Source organism: Anopheles ziemanni, chromosome 2 (genome assembly GCF_943734765.1).
Source record: "Anopheles ziemanni chromosome 2, idAnoZiCoDA_A2_x.2, whole genome shotgun sequence".
Classification (NCBI taxonomy): Eukaryota; Metazoa; Arthropoda; class Insecta; order Diptera; family Culicidae; genus Anopheles; species Anopheles ziemanni.
The window spans coordinates 86236248-86260353 of NC_080705.1; the positions used below are offsets into that span (position 1 = coordinate 86236248).

Below are 24106 nucleotides of genomic sequence, written 5' to 3' on the forward strand. Positions count from 1 at the left end.
TTCAAATCCGTTCAACACAAGTAACGTTTCGTTTGAAAAAGAAGAGTAGCTATTAAAGATCGATTTATTTGTCCTCCAGTGTTCTCAACCGCTTCTCGTAATTGTTTTGATTTTCCCCTCAAATGTAACCCGGCTTTCAATAATACCCATCAAGTTTAAGGACAGTTTTTGTTTCGAGTAAAATTTATTGTAGAGCTTATCGATTCCACCTGCTATCGCTCATCACTTCCGACCTTTTTCTTCGATTCACATTTTCCGCCGTTTCCGATCTTTCGGCCGAACAATAAGATACCGAACCGATTTTCCCATCTATTGTAGACCTACAAGAACGTACCTGGTGCTTTCGCTAGTTGGTGAAAAGTATTATGTCCCTCTCTCTTGCTCCGGATGCCGGTTGCGGGTTACAGTTTCTAAGATTTTTCTCTTTGTTTTTTTTTTTAAAGTTAATGGTAATTTGAACGTTTAAAAAAGTATTTACAGTAAGTAGTTGTCGAGTCGATAGAGTATGCGGAGTTCTTGCAGCCGGTACAGTCCTACGATATGCACTGTGCCACAGTGGCAAGGTCAATCGTCCTCATTTGGCACCGAGATGCGTATCGGTTTAGTGAGTGAATAGGTTTTTTTCCTGTCCTCTCCACGCACGAATGGCCACTACTTTCTATCCTCACCACTGCCTTTATATCCTAAAAATTTGACTTAATGTCGAGGACTGCGTTCGTTTATCTGGGTTTGTTTTTAGTTCCCCACTGCCTCATGGTATGATGGATAATTAATCCGCAAAAATGTGTATCATCAACGGAGAAATGTTATCACTAAAGGTTGACTCCAAAAGGTACTAATATTGCTAAAACCTAGTTTCGCAAAACTGCAGTAAATTGTTGGCTACGTGTTTACTTGGTTTAACTATGAACGTACGTGAATTGGATGCTGTTTTGTGCTCAATCTGTGAACCGGCATGGTCACAATACAAAAAAAGAAAGATGAAAACACAACTATTAAACGATGCATGTTTACAGGAAACTTATTTTTGAATGGAAAATAAGGAAAAACTTCATAGTCGAAATTTAAATAGAAGCAAGGGCAAGGGAGAAAATCAGATTTCAAATTAAATACAGTTTCAACCTACGGTTGGGAAGGGAAAATACTTGTTTAAATAACACTTTTCTAGAGCGAGTGAACTAAACTTTACGAATCACGAACCATGCATCATGTTTGGAGATATATTTTTTCGTATCTATGAATTAGTTTGTCTAGTTTTCATGCCGACATTCGGACCTGGGCCGGAACGAGTTTTCGCTATTACCAGCTATATAGCTTCCACTCGTGTCCAAGCGGGAAGGATGGTCCATGGCATCCTTCGATGGAAAGAGGTTTGATTTGATCAATTCTTCCAAACTCACCATAAAAGACCCGAGTGAGTGTTATCGCCTCACTGCCCATCCTTACTGATCGTGGCCACGGTGCCGTTATCATCCGCGACGGCACAGGCCGCGCAGCATTTGCCCTCCTCCTTCACCAGCACCAGATTGTTCTCGCAGATCAGCTCGGCGCACTTTTCCGTCTCGCAGCTGATCTGGTGATGTTCGCACTCGCACTTGGTGCAATCGTCTCGCATCCAGATTTCGTTGTTCAGCCGCTTGATGCCCTTGCTGTCGACGCAATGGCCGTGCGGTTTCCCTTTGCTCGGGTTGGCTGCGCCCGGGGCCGCGTTACCGTTTGTGACCGCCGCCACCGCGAGAACCGCGGCCGAGCACTGCTGCTCCAGGCGTCGAATTTTGCGGCGCATCTGTTTCATCGATTTCTGGAAGCTTTCGATCAGCGCCTCCAGACCCTCGATCCGCTCCTCGTTCATGTCATCGTCCACGAACGAAGTATCGTCCACCGGTGGCTCGAGATGGTTGTCGTTTAAGGCGTAGTGTTCCTGCTTCGAGCCTTGCACCTGCAGCTCGTGATCCCGCAGTACGTCACCGCCCGTTTGCTTATCGTTCAGAGGTAGGGCACGTCGCACCCGTGCCACCGAGCGACGCTTCCGTTGGGAAGGAGGCGTAGGAGTGCACTGGTCGTCCCGCGCGTCAACCCAGTGGTCGAGATTGAGCTGGGGAATGTCCTTGCACTGCTGGTAGCCACCCTGTTGGGCTGGCAGTATGAACACGTTGCCGGTGACGGTGGTAATGTTGTCACCATTGTCACAGATGACACGGGCCAGCGATGCACGTTTGATTTCCGCCAACTGCTCCGGCCGGAACACGTCGTTTTCGTACCAGAAACGATCGCCAGCACGGAGCGCCCGGAACTGGCGTACCAAGATGCACGCGAACAGTGGTCCCATCTTAGCGCGGGGAAGTTGATCTTCCAGAATTCCACCCACCCAAAGGTCAATGTTACCCGGGTGTCCGTACAGCTGCTCGAGCTTCTTTCGCACCGCCGGGTCGGAAATTTCTTCCCGCAAATCGTCAAAATCGGTGGCCACCTTTAGGCCGCACAGCTTCCGGTACTCGTTGTAGCCGGGGATGGCGTGATCGCGCGCCCGCTGGATGTTGATGGCTGCCAGATCGAGTGCGACAGCATGCGCCACCTCGAACAGACGTTCCGTGAGGTCGGTGTTGAGATTCTGGTCGGGTTTCTTGAGCTTCGCCGCCACGCTGTAGAGTCCACGCAGCAGGGGGTCCACACCTCCCTCGTACATCAACCGCCAGGGGGCGAAGAATGCCTTATGCAAGGGCAGGTGACCCTGCGGGACGGGTTGGTAGGATTCATTCAACCGGTGCAGTATCGGGTTGATGAGACTATGGCCGAAACGGAACGCGGCCGTTGCGAACTCGTTGTAGATAGCTGGATATACGGACGGATCGTAGCCTTGGTAAGGGCCGAGTTGGGCCATACCCCGATCGCCAATCACCAGCGGCAGCCAGTGACTGTAGGTGATGTGTTGCATCGTGGCGCCCACAATCTTCCGTGCCTCGTGGTACAACCGATCGCCATCCCAGTGTGGATTGACCCGATGCAGCTCCTCGGCCAGTCGGTTGTGTTCACGCATCCAGATCACGTGCATCGCCGTCAGCCCGAGCTGTTCATTCACCCGGATATCGCCGGCGGTGAAGCAGTTGATCTGACTCTCGTCCAAATCTCGCCGGCAGTCCATACCGTCGGTCGGTGCGGAGAACGGTAGCAGTGGCTTCTGGCCGGGGAAGTGGGCACCATCACGCAGCAACCCACCGTCCGTGGTGAGGTTCCGTAGTTCCCGGGCGAACAGTTCCGTGTAGCCGTACACTTGCGAGGCGTCGATGAACGCGGTCAGCTGGTTGATCTGCTCGCGCGGTTGTACACTCCCGAAGAAGATGGATGTCATGCCGGAACCACAGACGGCACTCGAGCGCACGAAATCGATGCACCGCCGATTGCGGATGCGTGGGTCATCGGCCGGAACGTCGATCGGATAGCAGGGTGCGGCGTACTCGCACGTCTTCTTACAGTCCACCCCGTCCCAGCTTTCCGACGTCACCGAGGGGATGGCATGGTCGAGGTCGTGATCGAGAAACTGGCCCCACTGCATCACCATGTGCGTGATACGGTCGTCCGGTGTTACGCTAGCCGTCGCTATCAGACTGGTCGAGATGAGACGGGCACTCGGCTTCGGGTGGCCATAGTACCGTGCCGTTCGGTTCCATCCCACCGGGCTGTTGAACCCGTTCTCGTACGTCGGTGGCAACAATCGCTGGAAGCCGGTCAACGAGGATCCCCAGGTCGGATGCTGGTAGTTATTGCACGTACCGTCGAGCGAACGGAACTTGCCGTGGAAGCATCGTTCCGAGCAGTTCGGGGTAACTCGGTGCGCCATACACCCCGACAGTTGCTCTAACAGGTCCAAATATTCCGGCGAAAGCAGATCCCGGTAGTTGAAGTCCGTGGTGTTGGTGGTAAGATTGGCGCCCGCTTCCACCTGCCGCCGGATGATGACCAGCGCTCGCTCGTACACCTCGGCTGCCCGCGCCAACTCCCGGGCCGGACCCGTCGGGAAGCGCACGATGCGGAACAGATCCCCATGGTAGCGGACGGTAGCGTTCGGGCCCGCCCCAAACATTCGCCCGATGGTTTGATTTATGGCCATATCCACCTCCCGCGAAGCCTCGGCAATTGCTATGCGCACGTACTGATCTCCCGGCAGCGCTTCCGCCTTTTTCCTACAAAGAACCGTACACACCAAACGCGTTAGGGCAGACATTTGGCGGAAAGCTCCTATACACTTACTTCACCGTCAGCATGCCGCTAGCCGTCGCTCGGCCATATTTGTTCAACAGCGAGCACTCGTACCGTCCGACGTCCAGCTCGGTGATGTTGGAGACGAACAGACTGCCGGCGGATGATATACGGTACTTGTCCTTGTCCTTCGGCGTTATCGTTCGACCTTCCTTCTGCCATTTGATCTGCGGGAGAAACGGGAGGTAACGGGGACCGAATGTTAGCCGGGGTGAAACTCGAACAAATCGGTTCATTTCGAACGCGATAAGGATACACGACGATCCACAGTTGTTCTCTCTGTGGAATAAACCTTGATTGTGGTTGTTCTAGTCTCGCACAGTAGCGCTTAGTGTTGCCAATGTGTGGACATCTCATTTGTTTATCTACTTAACATAAATAAATGCATAAATATGTATTTTTATTAAGCCTATTATAAAAAAAAACAACACGTAAAATTGTCTATTAAGAACAATGTAAGAGCCTTGTAACAATACAGCTTTTGAAACGCAAGTATAAAGGAAAACGATTTTCAAAAAAAAAGGTCTACAGAAAGTTTGCAGACTGTTAAACATATTTTACATTGGGAAATCTTTTTACAAATATCGCACTATTAAGTTGAAAAAGAAATATATAATGATAATTAGAATAATATAAACGTTAAATCGACATAATTCAAGATGAAAATGTACACCAATTTTATGTTTTGTACGAATTTTAATTTGTCAGGTGAAAATTTCCAAATCATTTCAAATTACTTTGGAAAAAATAATTAGTTAAAACATCTACTCATTTCAAACAACTTGCTGTTAGAAAAAAATATGCAAATTCCTTCATTGAAAACCGGTCATTGAAATTTAAATGTTAAAACCAAATACTATACTCTCCCACCGTGCGCTGGACGGTTTCATGTTTTCCATGAATGCAGTTTATTACAAACAGGTCTTCGACCGAATCGACCGTTGGGTAATCTGCGAATGAAATTGTATTTTCGTGGTTTTCCGGCGACCCTCGGGCGGGCACATTCTGAGTCCCTTGACTCGAAACAACTACCCGGCGGGGCAATACCGACAGCGCAATTTACAATTCCCATTGGACTCACCAAATGATTCGTTGCAGTTGTTGTTTAGATAAGCGAATATAGGTGCTTCAAACCAATGGGTATGAAGATTTTACCTCCTCCGGCGGGTAACTCGGAATCGAGTTCAAACGAAAGGCAGTTTGAAGTAGCACGTATTCATGTTTAAAATTGGCCTCTTGCGCTCAAAACACTGTAACGCACCACTCGTCGGGCAGAAATTCTGGTAAATGTGCTTTAATCATGCATTCGGGGGGTTTTAAATTTTGCAACCATCTCGGTTCCCCGAACCGGATGCTCGACAGACAGGAATTACGCTCAAATGGATCCATAAATCTCCCTTTTCCATGCCGGCAGAATATTGCCAACCTACCAGTCGCCGCCTTCCGCCCATCGATCGATCGAAAGGCGTTCACACTTTGCTGCACCGACCAAGACGGAGGGTGAGAAAGGCTGGGGGAAATTATTTTCATCGAAAATTTGCATAATCTCCGTCCATCTCAGAAGGAGTTCCGCATGGGAAGGGGGCAGGATGGGATGTAGAATGTTGTTTCCAGTGTTCGGTTTTGTGTTTTCCGGGTTTTCCTGCTACACACGGTATTTGCGGGCGACCTCGAGAGAAGGTAAGCGATCGGAAGCGAAAAGATTAGCACGTTCTAGCTGTTCCTCTGGCTATTTATACCTCTGTTGCTGCTGTCCTTCACGATGATGATGATGATGAGGATGATGCTCAAGCCTGGACGCATCTGAACACTGATCTCGCTACACTCAACACCGTCCAAGAGAGCCACAGATTAGCCCTACGTCCACCATTAGACCTTCGGATCGATTGAGTGGATTTTTCGATTTTCATGTCGTACCCGTTGTAAAAAGAGGCTGTTTACAGATGGGCGGATTTGCAGGATTTCGATCCGGTCCATCAGGTTACTTATTTATGATCCCTCCACTCCTTTTCGGCCGAGAAGGGATAGTGTACGGGTGCAAACTAAATACGGGATGATTGATTTAGGAAGTTGAAGAAGGTAGCGAATTGTTTTTCAAGTTAATATTTAAACATGTGTAGTGCGACCGGCAGTTTGTTAACCAACGATAGAGTTGAAAAACAAAATTCCTAGGTATAACCTGGTAACTATGGTGACGGGTATGGGAAATATTAAAATGGTGAGATTTCCATTTGAAAATACTTGAATAAACATGCAAACCATTCGAAGGGTTTACGAAAAACTTTTGTTAAAGCTCGAAAATCCCGCAGTACAATGTATAAGATAAAATAATAATTCTATGTGGGGAACGGTGGAAATAAAATATCTAATTTCCATATTACTTCTCAACATCCATCGTCCGTTTTACAACAAATTCCGTAAGTGTTTTAAAACAAGTTCCTGCTCGTGTTTCTCTCTCATATATAAACATACGAAAGTAACATGCATTCACTAACTTCATGCATTTTTGCACGTTGTTGGGGAACATTATCACGGTTTAAAAATAGATGCCATAAGCCGCCATGTTGGTCATGTTAATCTAGGAAAACTTCAAAGAAACGGTGCATGTGCATCCGGCCAATCAGGTGGAAAATGGAGCTTACCTGCAGTATATCGTCGTTCTCCGCCTTGCAGGGCATCTCGATGGTGGTGCCCTCGATGGCGTCCAGATCGTACGGCTCGAAGAGAAACCGTGGAGGACCCTCGTTGATGACGACCACTTCAGCCTCGACCTCGGCAATGCCCAGCTCATTCTCGGCCACGCAAACGTACGTACCTGGATGGGATGGAGAAGGACCAGGACTAAGTGAAACTCCGAAAGGCTGCCTTTAGCGTTTAGATCAATTAAAGATTACAGTAATATCCCAGCGCCATCGTTCGGGAAAACAAAGGGAATGTGCTAAGGGTGGTGGCCGACCCGTGCGCAACAGATTACATTCCGAACTGACCGCCAACAAAACCCCGCTACAGGCGAAAGGAAAAGGGCTTAGTGCACCGAGCGTACATTGCAACCTTACCTGAGTCCGACTCCTGCACATGGTCAATCGTTAGCTCGATCGCATCGTCGCTGAAGAAGACTTGGCTCGTTTCGTTCACCGGAAGGCCGTCCTTTTTCCACCAGATGTGCGGCAGTGGGTTTCCGTCCGCCTCACACTCCAACGTCAGGGTGGTGCCGATTTTCACGTTTTGATTTTCCGGCCCGAGGACGATTCTCGGTGGCGCTAAAGGAAAAGGAAGGAAAGGATGGAATGAGCACCGCAATCACACATAGAAGTACAAGCGGGAAGTATAATATTTTTCCCAAACGTCGGACTGCTTGGTCAGTGCCAGCAGACGGATTTGCTCGGAGGAAACCAATAACCGAGAACCATTTCCACAGCAGCTAAAAGAAATTGCTTTGTATTGCAATGTTGGTCGGACCGGCTCCTTCTCAGGATGCAACAGCCCGATTGTGGTACTTGTGGTGTTGGTAATGGTGGTGGCGTTCGTACGGTTGGATGCCACAATCTCGATCGTCTGCAGTTTGAATTGCGTTTGTGTCGGCTGGTTGGTCGGTTGGAATGGATTAATGTCTCAGAGAGTTTCCACCAGGCGCCCTGTTCGGTTTGCTTGGAAAACCGGATGCTACAAAACCGATCATTGTTTGTTGTTGTGGTTTTGCTCGAGTTGTTCCCCCTTTCCGGTGTTTAAATCATTTGGTTCGGAGAAAAACTTTCTCTCGGTTAGATACAGATGGCGCATAGCCACATCAGATTAGGCTTTAGCTTGACACGGATAATGTATATAGGTCTGCAAATCGCAAAAAAACGAAGTCGCTTCTCACGCTCATACTCGTAGTATAACAAAACCTTTTGAGTCGGAGTGGTTATATCTGAATTGAAGGCTTTCGTCTTTCAAATTCGAAACGTGTCGCAATTGTTGCACTCGAACAGAGATACCACCGAAATATGAATCAAAAATGGAAGAAAAATTACACAAGCATTCCTTCTTCTTGGAACTTGCCAAACGCATACCAAAGAAAGAAGTTTATTTTGATGCAATTGCGGGTTGTTTATTTTCCAGCGCTATTTTTACCTCCAACAGTATAAGAATATTTCAAATTTCGATTCGAAAAAGGTTCATTTGATACAAACACCGTCCTGACATTCATTGTTTTACCCCCCGGTGTTTGGACCGTTGTCGGAATGGCAGAGAACACTGGCGGTAGAAATATGTCATGTTGGACTATTATTTATTATGTTGAGGAATTTTTTCCTACTTTTTTTCTTGCATTTTCTGTTGGTCCAAATTCCACAACTTTATTCTACGGACTCGGAATTATGGTAGCGTCTCTTAGTTTGGCCCACCACCCCGGTAATTGGACTCCTAGAGGTTGGGAATTCCCGATGAGAATGTTCGAAATGCAAGCCTTGTGCTTTCTTGTACCGTCAATATTGCAATGATGTTGTGTCTCTGGTAGCAGCCTTCTTCAGCTCCTAGGAAGGAAACCAAGGACTATTTGTCAATGTTGGAGGCACGAAGGAGTGAAGGGGCAAGCGGTGTCTGCTTTCTTTTGCTCAAAATTGAACTGCAACAACTAGAGCTTCGGTCCCGGGGACACAGCCCGTCTTACCGGTTTCCTGCAATAAGCTCAGCACCAGCTGCCTCGTGGCACAAATCGTGTCGACTTGCCAAACCCGCCAGGAAGTGCCAGGTGATGTGCTGTTCCGAGATTCCCGGCATCGGACCGGGAAAGGTACCTCGGAAGGATTCGATGCGCGTACGTGGAATGGATTGCGGTTCGGTGCAAAAGGCACTGGCTTGACTTCGATTTCGAATTTATGAGAAACAAAAATGGGTTTATCTCGTCCGTCTAAGAGCCCGGCATGACTACGCCATAAAACCGGAATGTGTGTTTTTCGAAACGGATTGAACCGGAGATGCATTTTCTTTCCCCAACCAATATTGCTTCCCTCTGTAGAAAATATTCTCGATCAGACGTTGGTGGAAACCGAAGAAGAAATGGGTTTCGAGAGAGGATAGGATAAAATAGCAAATGGGATGGTGCACCGTTTGCGGGCCGCACTTACAGATTTATTGGTAAACATTTTTCCTTCTCGAAAGCATCGTGGCTGCCCCACGTTTTCGATTTTCCCAGCTATAGAACGGTGCCGGAATCACGTCTTTAGAGTTATACAAACACTAGGAACGGGGATGAGATGCTTTAAGAAAATTTAAATTTAATCCTTAAGCGATTGTCTCTTCAGTTGGCTTGACATCTGTGTTTGATTCACTTTTGGATTTAGTTGTTGTAATGTGAAGAAAAGGCACGAAATGGAAATTTTTCTGTCACTCTGTTTCTTTTATGTGTCTTCTTTTCGACAAAGAAATCAGTTTAACTTTGACGACTCCATTGATTGAAACAAATTTTCAGACGAATGGAAAAGTTTTGAACAACTTTTCAATGATGAAATTCGCTTGAAACGCGTAAAAGACCTAACTTTGGGATTAAAAATGAATCGACTTCAGAAACCGGTATTGATGGAAATAAATTACCTTTGGAATTCCATTTTCACGCACCATAACTTCCAATTAAAGCATCCACCGTGGGAAACCACAATTTGTTATGCAACAAGTGCCTTTCTCGGATGAAGAGAACCATCTTCAACCAAGGAACCAAGGGAGTAGAAGACGTTCCTCCTCATGGCAGAAAATGCAAATCAAACTTCAACAGCATCGGAATAAGATATCAGACCGCCTAAATTTGGCCATCAACCGGTAGAAGATGGAGAGGAGGGCAGAGAATGTGGGTCGTGAAGCCAATATATTTTAGTCCCACGCTTTTTATGTGGTTCGATATGTAAAGTAGAGGTCTCGTGTCTCGTTCCTTCGTTCACTCCCTAAAGCTTGGTAAAGTACAAATTCTCTACCTCAAGGAACACTCCAGAATTTACTGTTGAAAAATTGATCGCAGAATATGATGAAGCTTTCGTGCAAAAAAGTGTAGAAAGCTTAAAATAACCTCTCGCAGGAAGCGCTCCAAACGCCATAAGCCTCACTTACCGAACATTATCCCAGGTCGTGGCCGACACGTGGAAGAACATCGTGTTAAATGGCCGACTTCCGTTCTGGGCCACAGTGCCCCTAGGGAAACCGACAACCCTTAGCAACTGGGAGACGGGATCAAGTGCAAATGGCAAGCGTCGGTGATCAAAAAGTGTGGGTGCTTTTTTAGTGTGTTCTCAGTTCGTTGTAAATTATGCATTCAATATGCCAACGGCCGTCCAAAGATAGAACGAGAAAGTGCCAGGCGGAGGAATAGAGCTCCACGAAAGATTTCGTCTGGTTGACCCTTTTCTCATTTTCCAGCGCCATACGACGGGCCAGAATATGTCATTGACGTTTGGCAGTGAACTCTCGGTGTTCCGGATATATCCTCGAAAATACGCTCAGCTCTACGGGTCGGACGAACGACGGATTCGGAATGGAATTAAATGGCACGACAAGGTGGAAGATAATTTGATTGGATCCATTTAACCGTCCACCGGCAACGGGGAAGTTGAATATTGTATGCCATTGCCAGCCGTCACCTCGTTCGCAGTCGTCTTTATTTTTTGCCCGAATCGAATTACATTTCTAGAACAATTTCGAAAGGCGTTGCTCGCATCGTATTTTAAGCGGGTTGAGCTAGATCCTCGATCGGATTAAAACGTAGAAAGCAGCTTCTGGCGACTCAAACTCTGTGAAGAAACTGAGAGTGTCCTCAAGTGTTTATAAGTACATAGAAACGGAATCAGCAAACTTTAAAGCTGTCTTCATTTAGTTGAAGCTATTCTAGATGTACGATTTCGAGTTTGTTAAACACGAGCTGTCAGAGGAAATACAAAATAATTTCTACTATTTGATCCAAAACCTCAGTAATAATCTCAGTATTAATCAAGACTAGATAACAAATTGTTAGGGAAAGCACCATCGTCAGACCCTTGGATTAATTCATGTTTTTGGTCCATCTCATTCGTTCAATTTATTTCTTTTATTCAGTGATCGTGTCCATTTCCATTTCCATTCCCAACGCCCAGTGTCAGCTTCCGTCACCGTCAATCTCGGAACTCCCCAAGGACGGAACGGATTTGACAGCCCAGCGTGGCCTAAACTTCCTCCCAGGCATGTCCATACACACACACAGACAGCCATCGGGCAAGCAAATCGAGGGCGCGAAAGCAAATCGGAAATAAAATTACATTCCATTCATTACAAATCACAATCAAACGGTAATTTCGGCGGACGTGCTATCGCTCAGCTCTGGGAAAACACAGAAGGTCCCACAAGAGTGTGCCGAGTGGTTGGGAGGGAATGAACAACCGTAGGCCACATGTATCCTGACCGTCTATCCATTTCGCAGCAGCCGAAATTCACGCTGCTTCGAGTGCTCGAGCATCGGTTGAATGGTTTTTCGTTTTCGACTGAAGCACGGCCAAGTCGGGTTTTCTTTTTGTAGTCCGTCCAGATGAACATCAGGAACATGTGCGATGCATGTGTAGTTTTCACGCGGCTTTTCCTTGCCCCAAAGCGTGTCGTGTTCCACCGTCGTTTCCGTCAAAAACAAACTCGTCGAAATGTCGGTTCCGTTTTCCTAGGTCCGCTTGTCGACGTTGGGTGATGATCTAAATCATGTGTGCCAGATATCGCCATCCGCCGTTCGTTGTGGCGTTTGAAATTCAAATCACATCTTCTCCCCACCCCGACTCTCCGCCACACCTATCCTTAAGTTGAAGAAACGATTCGGCAAGTTCTGCCATTCCTTTGACTGACTGACTTCGAGCAACGCTATGATATGGAACCGTTGGCGCCGGGTTTTAGTGGAACCGCCATCGGTGCGTGAAATTTGTCAATCTGATTATCGTGGTATCGAACACTCAAGCCTCAAGGGGTGTCCAGGGATTCCGCTGGCATCAGTTGATTATGGAAGCCGATCTAGGGCCTTGGGTAGAAGTGTAGGGATGTACGCCGTCACCGTCTACTCATAGGAATGTCAGGTTCATTCGAACTTTCGTTGAGCGACATCATCACACAATCTCTTTTTCCCAATTTTCCGCCACGTGTGCTTGCCTAGAAAAACCATTAAACAGCGTCGATTGAATTTTCTGCAGGAAGGGATCTTTCGCATGCGGACTTTGGGCACTTGGAATCGAATTCCGGGAAGTCTGAATTGTAGCCAGGGATACGTCCACAGGATTGCAGCATTATGTCAAGCACAAGCATTTTCTCGAAGTTTCATCGTTGGTCCGAACCAATTGAAAATTTCCGTCAGCAATCAACAATCGGATAAATGTGGGTTTGACGAAGCTGTTCGATGTATTAAAGACATTTGACATAGTTCTTGTTCTATTTAAAATAAATATCTGATGTAAAAGAACCATTCCATCCATACTTCTGTGCTTTCGTAGTAGTGCAACTGCATCCAATCAGAAATCCACTTAAATAGCGGACACACTGTCCCGGGATACGAAATCCTAATCAAACAAGTTTCTGGAAGGTTGATGAAGAGCTTTTGTTTTAGCAAAAGCGCCAAAAACGATTCGATGGAAAAACACCATTCGTTAAAATCCTGATCCTTCCCAGCAGAGCCGCGGACAAACAGCAAAAAGCACCAGCAACATCTGATTGCGCTTCAAAGATACCCGAAAGAGTGACAATCTGTTTATCCACCGGCGATCGTTGATTAAACACTCCATAATGGATGCGTCAATTTCATCTTCTTTTTTCAACGAGAATGACGATCGTTTTTGTGGATCCGTCCAGCATTGAGTTGGAAGGTTTTGCTCGCAGAGGAAAAAAAGGACAAGGGGTGGTCTGTGCTTTTTTCCGTGTCGAAATCTACAGTCCTTCAATCAAACTGGCTCGTGCGGAAAAGAATGTCTTCGTGTACGTTTCGCGTTGGATGACCAAACACGGTGGATACAAAGGAAGTTCGCGGAGATGCTTATCACTTTTTCGCGATGTTTTTCGTTCGCTCGATAAAACTGTTTTGCATAAATTCGCTTTTGTACGCAGCCATGCTAGCATCTTTTAGTCTTTATCGCTACATGCTCTTTTGTTTTCGGAATTTCTTCTTCATCTTATAATTTTAACCACCAGCGGAAACAAATAAATCCCATTGTCAGCATTTAAAGAATCCAAACGAATCTACGTTTTCCGAAACGGAGCGATATGGTCAGCGAAACGTCATCAAAAGCAAACTGTTTTCCAACCATTCTTTCTCGGGCGCATCCGAAAAGACGAAGCAGGAAGCATATAAATGTGTCCGTGAATGACGTAGTTACTGATGATAAGTAGCAGACAAGCCGCATAATGAGAACAATTCATTTACTTATCATTCTTTTTTCATTTCCTCTTGTGGATTGGGACTAGTTTAAGCTTGTTTAATTGTTTATATCCTTATTTTGACCATCTCTTAGAGCATCATTTAATCTCCTCTCTAACGGTTAGGTGGCTCAATAAGTCTCACAGGATTTGTTTTGTTATTGAATTCATGAAAACAGGTATAGGACTAAATGCACTTCAAAAAGAAACGTGTTAGTAGACTGAACTACAATATTTGCTCTGCATGCACCATGTTGTTCGTCAGCTTTTGCAAAACCTGTAACATTTGCGTGGTCCATTTGCCAAGGCAGGTACGATATTTAATTAAATATCGATTGTGTGTACTGCGCCAGGTATGTACGAAAAGCTAGAACGTTTGTGGTTCGATCGTGTATGGCGCATACAGCATGATGCACGCTGCCAACTTTGCCCGGATCCGTGTTGTTCGGTTCACTTGAAATAGCCCATGAAACACACATTGGTACGGATGTGTTTACATCCTCCGTCCTTCCCGTGGATTTTATACCTGCGTGCGCAAATACTAGCATGGACGCATTGATAAATAACTGAAATGGGCAGCCAGCCATCAAAACACCGGTTGTGGGAAATATTTAATGACAGGTAGCCAGAGAGAAGCAGACCGGCGCTGGATAGGATATATTAATTTGTCGCAATGCTCAATGTCCTGTAAATTGAATGTTTGTTTTATAGTACCAATGAAAACTGCATTTAGTTATTATTTATTTATTATATTTGGTACAGCATAGTATACTTTTGGGGGAAAAGGAAAAGCGTGTTTCTTATTTGAGGAACACTGCACATTAGTGAATATAGTTTATAGTAAGGCTTTTCGACATTCGTAGTAGCATTTGCATAACTATCGTTCAACGTATGAACCAATTGGTCTCTTCCTGTCACTTCCAAGAAGGACACATGACTACATGACACATTAGAAGCAGCTCGGTCCTGAGGAATCTCATCAATCACCCTGTCGAATAAATTACATTCCTTGGCGAAAGCCGTGTCGGCTTAGCCACAGTAAATAGTTAGCCTATTTTAACCCACACTGAAACCAACCATAGCTGGAATGGGATATGGGAGATCCAAAACGAAAATTAATCACACGCATGCACTTGACAGCACCAGGAACAAATCGATGTAGCAAAAAGCATCAAACAAGAGCTCATCGCAAATATTCGTCGGTTAGGAACGTTCGTGGGATGGATTCTGATCCCAAAGCCAAGGAAAGTAGATTTACCGACAGCTCAACTAGTGCAAACACGGGTGGAATCCGTTAGCCTGCTTTAATCCATAGTGCAATAGTTCTAAGTTTTTACCCAAACCATTATCGGGTTGTAATGTTGGTTTTGACTGGAAATGAACCACAATGAGCTTTCAGAGTTTACCACCACACATAACCATTTTACTGTTCAAAGTGATAGAGCAAAGCTTAGTTAGTGTTGCAACATTTCAGAGTAAAATATTACTTTGTAACGGGGCTTTTCAACAACAACAAAGGTCGGATTAGATTTAAATGTTCACAATCAGCATAAAAAGCAGTTATATTGTATCTTTCATTATATCTAACTTTTGCTAGAAAACATTTAAATTATCTTGGACCGTTTAAGGTTTAGTTTTGTGGTTACCATTCGACTAGGGATTGGTTTAGTGTAGTTTAGAGCATTATCAATTCTGTAAACTAATCAAATTAATGCGGCAATATTATTCCTTTCAACAGTGTGGGTATTAATATCGTTGATATCCTTGTTTAAAGATGTTTAAAGATATTCTGCTCAAGGCTCGGTATTTATTATGTATCAAGCAAATTCGCGAACCCACCATCAGTACCGGGAGCCCTCGGGCAAACTCTAAATGCGTCATCCTTATTTTACAAAACCAGCAAACACGCATACAAACATTTCCTGCGAGATGGTGCGCGCTTGCAGGAAGAAATGAAGCAAACTCACCTTCCGGTTCTGCATTGGCGGCCCCCGTCGGAACGGGTTGGCCGGCGTCGGTCGGTTTGTTCGTCGGTTTCGGAAGCGGGGTAGCACTGTTAGTGGATGGCGTCGATGTGGCGGCGGCGGCGTGGTCCGGCGGGCGTACTGTTACCGGGGAGTGCGTTGTTGCGGATGCTGCAGGCAAACTCGTGCTGGCAAGCGGTCGAGCTAGGGAGTGAGTGTTTGTTTGTGTGGTACGCATTTGTGCGAGTGTCAGGAAAAGTGTGTGCGATTACATTAGCATCCGTGAGAACTTATTCTTGGGTTTCGGGGCGTTAGCGCAGAAGCGGTGGAAAATTAGCGCCGGTCCGAAGGGATGTCGAAAGCAATTAGCGATTTGTCGGTGTGAAATGTCAGACATGCTTAACGGTTGTTTTGAATGGTTTTATTGGTTGCGGGGAAAATGTTCGTGCTGCAGTTTCTTTTCCTCTGACAATGTTAGGAGGTCTCTTCAAAATGATCGCGCAGGTGTTAGAAGAATTTTTCAAATCCAATTCAAAATATAAAGTCGCACGTTAGTTAAAGAATTCAATCCAACATTTTTTTAAACATTCGTCAGATTTAAGGGCATTACAACATTGAAATAGATATACTTTGACTAGTACTTTGTTTAATCTCTCAACAAATAGGGAGCTTTACGTCACTTTCACAAAAGATACCTCAGAAAAGTGGTGTCTTTGCCTGCAGCATACAAAAGATACCTCAGAAAAGTGGTGTGGTCTTTCCAGTGTGTAGGACATTTCCAGTTAGCTGGGTCCTTATGTTTCGTAATTCGTATCCTAAAAGTTCTTCCACTGTGTTCTCGCACCAACCTCAAAGACTGAGGCGAAAGCCCTTGAATCCGTACCAAGTTCAAAATACCAGGTACGACCCAAGTATGGACGGAAACCGGTGCGGATGAAAAGTTTCACCAGCTTTTGGGTGGCGGTTTGCCCTGCCAAACTTCCACCAGGATTGTGTGCCCCGTGGCCGTGTGCGATGGCAAACCACTACACATGCGGTATAATTCGTTTAATCGAGCAAGAGATATCCTCGTGTACGGTTGGTTAAACGTGAAGAGCTTCGAGCTGCCGTCGGTTTGGGGAGCTCTCTTTGGAATACATTACAGTGCCAAGGATATTTGGGTGAAATTGTGGAGAAGGATGGCGTTAACTGATTTGAACGGAAATGGACCACACCGTCCGATAAAAGGTGTCTCGTTCAGTTGAAGACAACGAACATGTTCCTAAGTTCTACCGGCGTTGTTCCCAACTTCTTGAATTTGGGAAATGTCGCTTTGTAACACGATTATCCTAATTCAAAGATGTCATTCGTAGAACAAACTTGAATGCCTTCAATTCGACAGACCGTGAGAAAATCACGCGTGAGTCTTCTCTTACTCAGCGCAATGAAAATCGAATCAAAGGCATTCAGGCTCTTCAATGTATAATTGCAGATATAGGGAATTAGTCGTCGTCATATAACTGTCCGTCTAGTGGTTATGTTTGGTTGCCCACTTTGGTCGTACCTACCGTTCACTATGACCGTTACGTTTACCGATATGTTGCCGAGAGCGTTCCCGGCATAGCAAGTGTAGACGCCACCATCGTCAAGTGTCGAAACCGGTAAAATTAGAGACCCGTTGCCGAAGAGTTTGATGCGTCCGTTCTGGATGTTGTCGCCGTTGAATTGCCATAGAATGCTTGGCGTTGGGGCCCCTTAAAGAGTGAAAGAGAAGCGAAGAGTTTTAGATTAAAGCCAGCAGGTTGCGATACCTCTTCTACAAATTTGGAACTGGAGCTTTCGATGTTGGGTTCCAATTTGGAGCTCAAACCTACCGGTAACGACACAGTCCAGCACGATCGGGTCATCCTCGAGCAGCTCGAGGTGGTCGGTCGGTGTGCGGAGGAACTTCGGGGCCTCGGCCTCACTCTCCATCACCTCGTTGTTGACCGTCAGTCGGGCGACTCTGGAACCTGCCTCACCAAGAACGTTCCGTGCGTTGCACCGATACTGGCCGGCATCGGACGGCACGACCTCGTCGATGCGCAGCGAGCCATCGGGCAGAAGTGTTATCCGGCTGTCCGAGTCCGGTCGAAGCTGGTTGTCGTTCGCCAGCCACACAATATCCGGCCGGGGATCGCCCGATGCCTTGCAGCTGAAAACGGCCGTCTGCCCGTAGCTTATCTCGATGTCCCTCGGTTGGGCGACAATTTCCGGTTTGGCTGTGGGGGGAAAGGGGAGCACATTAGCTTACAGGGCCAACAAAAAAGATACACCGAAGGAAAATCTTCGTCGTGATTTAATCGGATAGAGGGGATCTAGTTTAATAGAATGATAACATCTGGTAGGGGCATCGTAAGAGCGGGTTTACACTGAGAGTTAGTGAGAAAGCATATTACAAAACGAAGCTAATCGTGGTTCAAAGGCTAATCATTTATAAAAACCTCAAAATTTTAAAATACCTATTAGGACACAATGACAAATGGAAAGAACATGAAAAGATAAACACCAATGGAAAATAGTTAAATGCATCTTTGGTATGTCATGGTATAATATTTATCTTTCTACAGAACAGAGTTTTCTATTTTTTCGCAGTTCAGTAGTTTGCTTCGAACGAAAACAGAACTTGGACCCATCCGAATGAACAATTGTTTATCCGAAAAAGACGGGTAATTTGTGAAATTTTAGAACCTCCTTTTTATGCCTTTTTACCCCGATCATTAATAACGAAGCGAAACTTACCGCATTGGAGATCCTCCTCCTTGATGGTGCTAATTGGCCGGGCCTCGAGGGCGGGTGGCGTAGCGCAGGTTGCACCGGCCACCAGCGACTTCCGGTTCGGTTGCTGCAGCGTCCGGAAGAACCAGAGCAGCGAACAGCCGCACTCGAGGGCGTTGTCGTCGAGACGAAGGCGCCGGAGGGCCGGCAACAGACCGAAGCTTCCCTCCGGAATGTGCTTAATTTGGTTACCATGCAAATAGCTGCAAAAGGAAGGGGAAGGTGTTTAGGGGATGATGCATGGGACGTTCTTTTTCCACCTCTAATTCTACTGCAGTTCTCTGCTTCGTACGGTGCAGGCGCAATCAACCTTGTAGTTCGTCCGTGGAGGAACATCTTTCCACTCAACCGGGTTTGGTATCGGGTGAAGGAAGCAAGCAACAAAATACAAATTATCCTGACCGAACTGAAAAATCGGAGAAGCGAGGACAATTTACGGCAAATGCATCTTGCCCAATCAAACAAGGATGGGGGCCACTCGGACGTTGTCGTTGTTGATTGTCACGTTGGCACAACGAACGATAATTGGAAAAGGAACACAACAATATTATCAGTGGCACAAATAAAAATATAACATAGCAGACGTACAGAACGATGCTGCTCTTTTGGGAGCGAACATAACATAGCAGACGTACAGAACGATGCTGGGCGGGAATAATGACGCCTACTCGATTGGAAAACATATTCCTGACATTATTTGTCCGTTTTGACATGCCCTATCATCGGAGGGGATGAAAACTTTTTGTTGTCCTCCATCGAAACAAATGAATGATAAATATTTGCAGTGAAAGTTTATCCTCTCGCCGGTGGCTGAACGATGTAGCAAAATAATGTTTCCACCAAAGTTGTAGTCTAATTATCCATGTTCATTAAAGTTGATTATTTTTGCATTACCTTCCTGCTCGAGAACAAAAATAAACGATGAAAACACATCCACAGCAGCCGCAAAACAATCCAAACCTCGACGAAATGGCAACGATACGGAACAGAGTAAACAGCAGTCAGCAGAAGGTAAATAAACATTCGCTTTTCCTTCCGGAGTCCTTCCGGGGCAAAGCGAACCTTAGTGTTTGTTTATAATTGCGCTTCATTCTTCGTCCTGTAGCGCAAAGTTTACCAACACAAACACGAAGTTCTTCGATTTCCCTTCCCGATAAGTCAAGAAAATTTCTTGTCGTGCCTTGGCCGAAATGGCCAATTTGGACAATAAAGGAGTTTTTATGAGTTGATCGGTTATATCAACCACAAAAGTATACAACCACGTCCGAGTTTACATTGGAATATGGAAGCGACAATTATCTCTAATTTTGATTACGGAAACGTTTTTAACATCTTGCTCGAATGTATGTTTTGTACATAAGAAGCGTGCTTTTCCAGCGAGCAACGGATATTGATCGATCAGAAATCATTTTCGATTGATTGAAAACGATCCTTTTTTATCCCTGGCTTGGGCACGATGACACATTAATTTTTCATTTCCTCTCCATAGTTTTCCCGAGCAGCGCTCGATTGTTATTGCAACAAAGCGGACATTTTATCGAATAAATTTCTACTATTTCCGGTCCACTAGGTACAGTTGCGGACATCTCTCTTTTCTCTCCGTTGCTTTCCGACTGGATAGCCGGAAGATATAGTTGTCCTGACTTGCGCCAAGCATCCATGGTCCTTTTTTTTAAACAAGAAAATCCTTGTTCTGTTTCCATAAACAACCAAGCAGTGGGGACGCTGTTGTTTGTTTCGAAACATTTCGCTCAAGGCTCGTTGTTTGGCTATCGTTTTGTTGGAGGAAACCCCCCCCTCTGATCCGTCGTTCATGCCGACGGAGACGTCGACGTAGCCATGGCGGACGCCATTGTGGCGCATGGTACGTTCCACAAAAAAGGATTAAAACTGAACTATAACTTTCCTCTTTATTCTTCATAATTTCCACTTTTCTCTTTCGCTGTGCTTCGTGAGGCTCGTAGTAGCATCGTCAAACAATCTGTATGGTATATTCCTTGGTTAGATCCATCCATCAAGGTGGATATACCCACGACACCGTTCGCCAGGCTGTGGTAGATTCTCCAGTTCAAAAGTCGAGTTTCGTTTTATTTTCAACTTTTTCTGCTCGCAATCCTCGTCGGTTGGACGAATTCAAAGCAAATGCATCCGGTTTTAATCAAAAGGTTGATATGAAAGTACCCACGGGGCGTTTCGATTAAATTTGAAACAAAAACCAATTTTTGAAAGTGAAAAAGTTTTCATACATCACATTCACTTCATTCACAGGAGAAAAAAGCGCTAGCTATCGGAAGCCACATTAGTTAAACTCATTCCATCTGTAACAGTTAAAATTAATTCAAGACAGGCAAAGTTTGCCGAACAGCAGAGCAGGCCGGATGAATCAACCAAGATAGTTGAGGTAAAAGTTTAGGCAGTTTTAGTTTTGGTAACCCCTAAAACTTTCGCTGCAAATTAATCCCTTTCCAATCAGGTAGCTGTAGCGCTTGGCGAAAATTCCACAAAACAGAGGTGGAAAACTTGTGATAATTGAAAGTACATTCTTGAAAAACATCCGCACATCCTAGAAGGCTTATCCACTAATTAATTTTCCACCCAGTTATGATTCGTGAGCGGAATAACGATCTAACCCGGCCATCCTTCACCGAGATTCGCTGCGATGTGAACGATGTTTCAAGAGAGTTTACCACGGAAAAAATCAGCTGAATCGACATGCCACTCGACCAACACTTGTGTCGATGTGGAAATGCGATGCGATGTTGTTGCGCTACCAGGCGCAATGGTGAAGAAAAAATTCGGCCTCCCCTTGGCGCGCGAAATGCCGAAATGGGTTCGTTAGCTGAAGGAATCCGTCCACCGGCAGCACCAACGAGGTGTCGCTGTAAGCTTGTTAAATTAATTATCCACCCACGAGCGTACCGGCAACGTGACTCCAAGAACGTTGGCGTCGCTGTAACGCTAATTAATCCGGAAGTAGAATTTATGTAACGCTCTGTGCAAGTTTCTGCCTTATTACCCGTCCTATTTATTCGAGGTGTTGGTGCTTTCTGCAGCTCGGTGTGGTAGGCAATAACACAAATTATGTTTTTCTTGAGAATCTGTACTTTTGTGTGAGTAATGGTTTGAGTTGAAAATTTTATGAAATCGAAATTAAAGCGCTGTTGCTCGTTAATTACAGTTGAATTTTTAGTAAGGGGATCAAACAACAGTATGCCTTTACGGAAACCTCCTGAAGACCTCCTGGCCTTGGGAATGCGATAAGTAAAGTGAGATCTCAAATAATCGGAACACATTACACAAAACACAAACAAGGTTACATCACTGTTAGATTAATAAATAAGACTGCGAAAGTTATTTAAGTAAGAGTATGAAGAAGGTTATTTTCGCTCGATTACTTTTCAAACAGATTTAAATTCAACCAGAGTTTAAGTTGAACCATCAATGACAACAAATTTACACATAGTACGGCTTCTCCTCGTATACTTACAGGCGTTCCAAGGTCGGCATATCGGTGAAGGTTTGTGGTTCCAGGCTTGTGAGATTGTTGAAGTGTAAGTACCTAAAAGATTTCCGTTTTGTTAGTACTCTATTCATGTGCAACATGCATCGTTACTCTTAGGTGTATGAAGGCAATTGAACCGAACGGCATCCTAGTGAAAATAGTTTACAGTCAGTGGTTTAAAAAATATTTCGATTCTCAAGAGTTTTCAACAACCGGTTGGAAAAATCAACATGCCAGCCCGTTGATGCATACAAATGTGCTTTTCTCTTGGAGTGAAGGCTTAAAAATAACGAACCGCAGATTCGTACACTTACGCAGCCGTTCATACGTTTTACGCGTTACGGTATTTGCATACTTACATGCTGTGCAGACGGTTCAGCGAAATGAATGCATCCGGTGCAATGGCGGCAATACGGTTACGGTTGAGATACAGATACTTGAGCGATGGCAGCTCCCGGAATGCACCGGAGTGGATCCTCGTCAGCTGGTTCTCGTTCAGGAAGATCGTATGCAAATGCTGCAGTCCTTCGAATGCACCGGTTGGTACCTCTCGAATGTGATTGTAGCGTAAGTCTCTGTTGAAGGGAAAACGGAATATTGAAACCAATGAATTTTAACTTGAGTGACGATTAATCATTGGTATGCAGAATGTTTGCAATAGGAGATTGCTATTATTGAAGCCATATGATTGGCACATTTCATTTTATCCATCGTTATCAGCATTTTAATTACATTCGATAAAATATTCTATTTAACAGTCTAATAGTTGCGATTGTTACATAAACCATTTCACATTACATCCACATCTTCAATACTATCCAAATTTTCTGTTGGAAATGGAAAAATGATAGCGGGCAAAAAACTTATCCCATGACGTGTCTGGTTCTGAAGCTGCATCGTTGGAAAATTAGGTCCGTTCTCTTATGGCACTTTTTGTTCAACTTCCCGTAGGAAAACCTTGTCGGCAGGAACTCATCCGAACGGTAAGTAAAAGCAAATCTAACTTTGCTAACGAAATATTCATATTTTCATTTCGGCTGTGACGCAAGTTATAGCTCGAGGACGAAACGGCTGCTCGTTCCGTGCCGCTTGTGAAGATGAGTTCTTCGAGGACCAACAATTGCAAACGTCCGTCAGTAGGGTAAAAAAAAACACGAAAGTGGGTTTTGATAAAAAAACACGAAAGTAGAATGAGAAAGATTTACCTACGATATCAAAGAGGAAGCGACAAAACAAACGGAAAGCAAGAATAGCAACGTAAGAAGATTGAATACATAAGCCCCACCAAGAGGAAAAGATCGATCTTAAGAGAGCAAAAAGTTAGGGTACCTTTTCCCATCTTCTTGTCCTGGTTTTTTTTATCGCAAACGAAAGCATTTCCTAACGTTATTTGACGCTTTTCCGTCCAATACCAAATGTAGTGTAGACAAGGACATTCCACAGGTAGGCAACCGATGTTATCACTCTCGCTCTCTCTTTTTCTCTCTAATAGTTGCTTTTCGGAAACAGTTTTTTTTTATTCACAGCATATTTCGATCACTACTGTGTATGTTTTTTGCACAAATACTCGGTTTTCATCAAACGTGAATCGTGATGTCCCGAACAAAACTAGTATATGAACATCGTTGCGAAGCTATTCGAGCGCAACGAAGAAAACTCCTGTTGATGATAAACTTTTCTTGGAAAATGGAATTTGTTTGTCATCAAATTCTATTCACTAAAGATGGAGAAAGATCATCCTGGAACTGCGGAGAAAGTGATAGCAACTGCAATCTGAATACTGTGCCGTTTATTTACTCTTACCAAGAAAACGCTAAACGTGTGGGCGGTGGGCCCGTGGATTGGGAAACTCCTTTCAATATGGCGCCCAAAGGCTACTCGGATGGTTTCAACATGGAAAACTTGATCTCATGGAAGGAAAGGAGGAATGAATTTCGTGTTAAACGCAGCATGATTCCTTCTTTGCTTTGTTTGGGTCATCTTTGGATTGTGCAAGAAGTTTCTACCGGAAAGCGAGTTATGGTTTTCAGTCAATCTTTGAGCAAAGTTTTGGAAAAGTTTGCATAAAACGAATGGACTTAGGGGAAAACTTTATAGTCACAGCTTGTTGAATGGAGATGGTTCCTCGAAGAAAAACAATTGTTGAACTGAAAATAATACGTGGTCGGGTAACGAAGCAGAATCTTGCCAAACGGAAGGGGCAGGA

General features: G+C 45.0%; 1 protein-coding gene across 1 annotated transcript in view; it reads right to left on the bottom strand.

The window, feature by feature from the left end:
* Positions 1-96: 96 nt before the first annotated feature.
* LOC131294613 (peroxidasin) overlaps positions 97-24106 on the bottom strand; it is a 29393-nt gene continuing 5383 nt past the window's right edge. Inside the window, exons 2-10 of the mRNA XM_058322659.1 lie at positions 22260-22475; positions 21886-21957; positions 18363-18601; positions 17456-17842; positions 17150-17335; positions 7314-7517; positions 6900-7072; positions 4249-4424; positions 97-4181 (exon numbers count right to left, since the gene is read on the bottom strand). Of these exons, the coding sequence (XP_058178642.1) occupies positions 1430-4181; positions 4249-4424; positions 6900-7072; positions 7314-7517; positions 17150-17335; positions 17456-17842; positions 18363-18601; positions 21886-21957; positions 22260-22475 (4405 nt within the window). The 3' untranslated portion in view covers positions 97-1429. The remainder of the gene's footprint in view (positions 4182-4248; positions 4425-6899; positions 7073-7313; positions 7518-17149; positions 17336-17455; positions 17843-18362; positions 18602-21885; positions 21958-22259; positions 22476-24106) is intronic.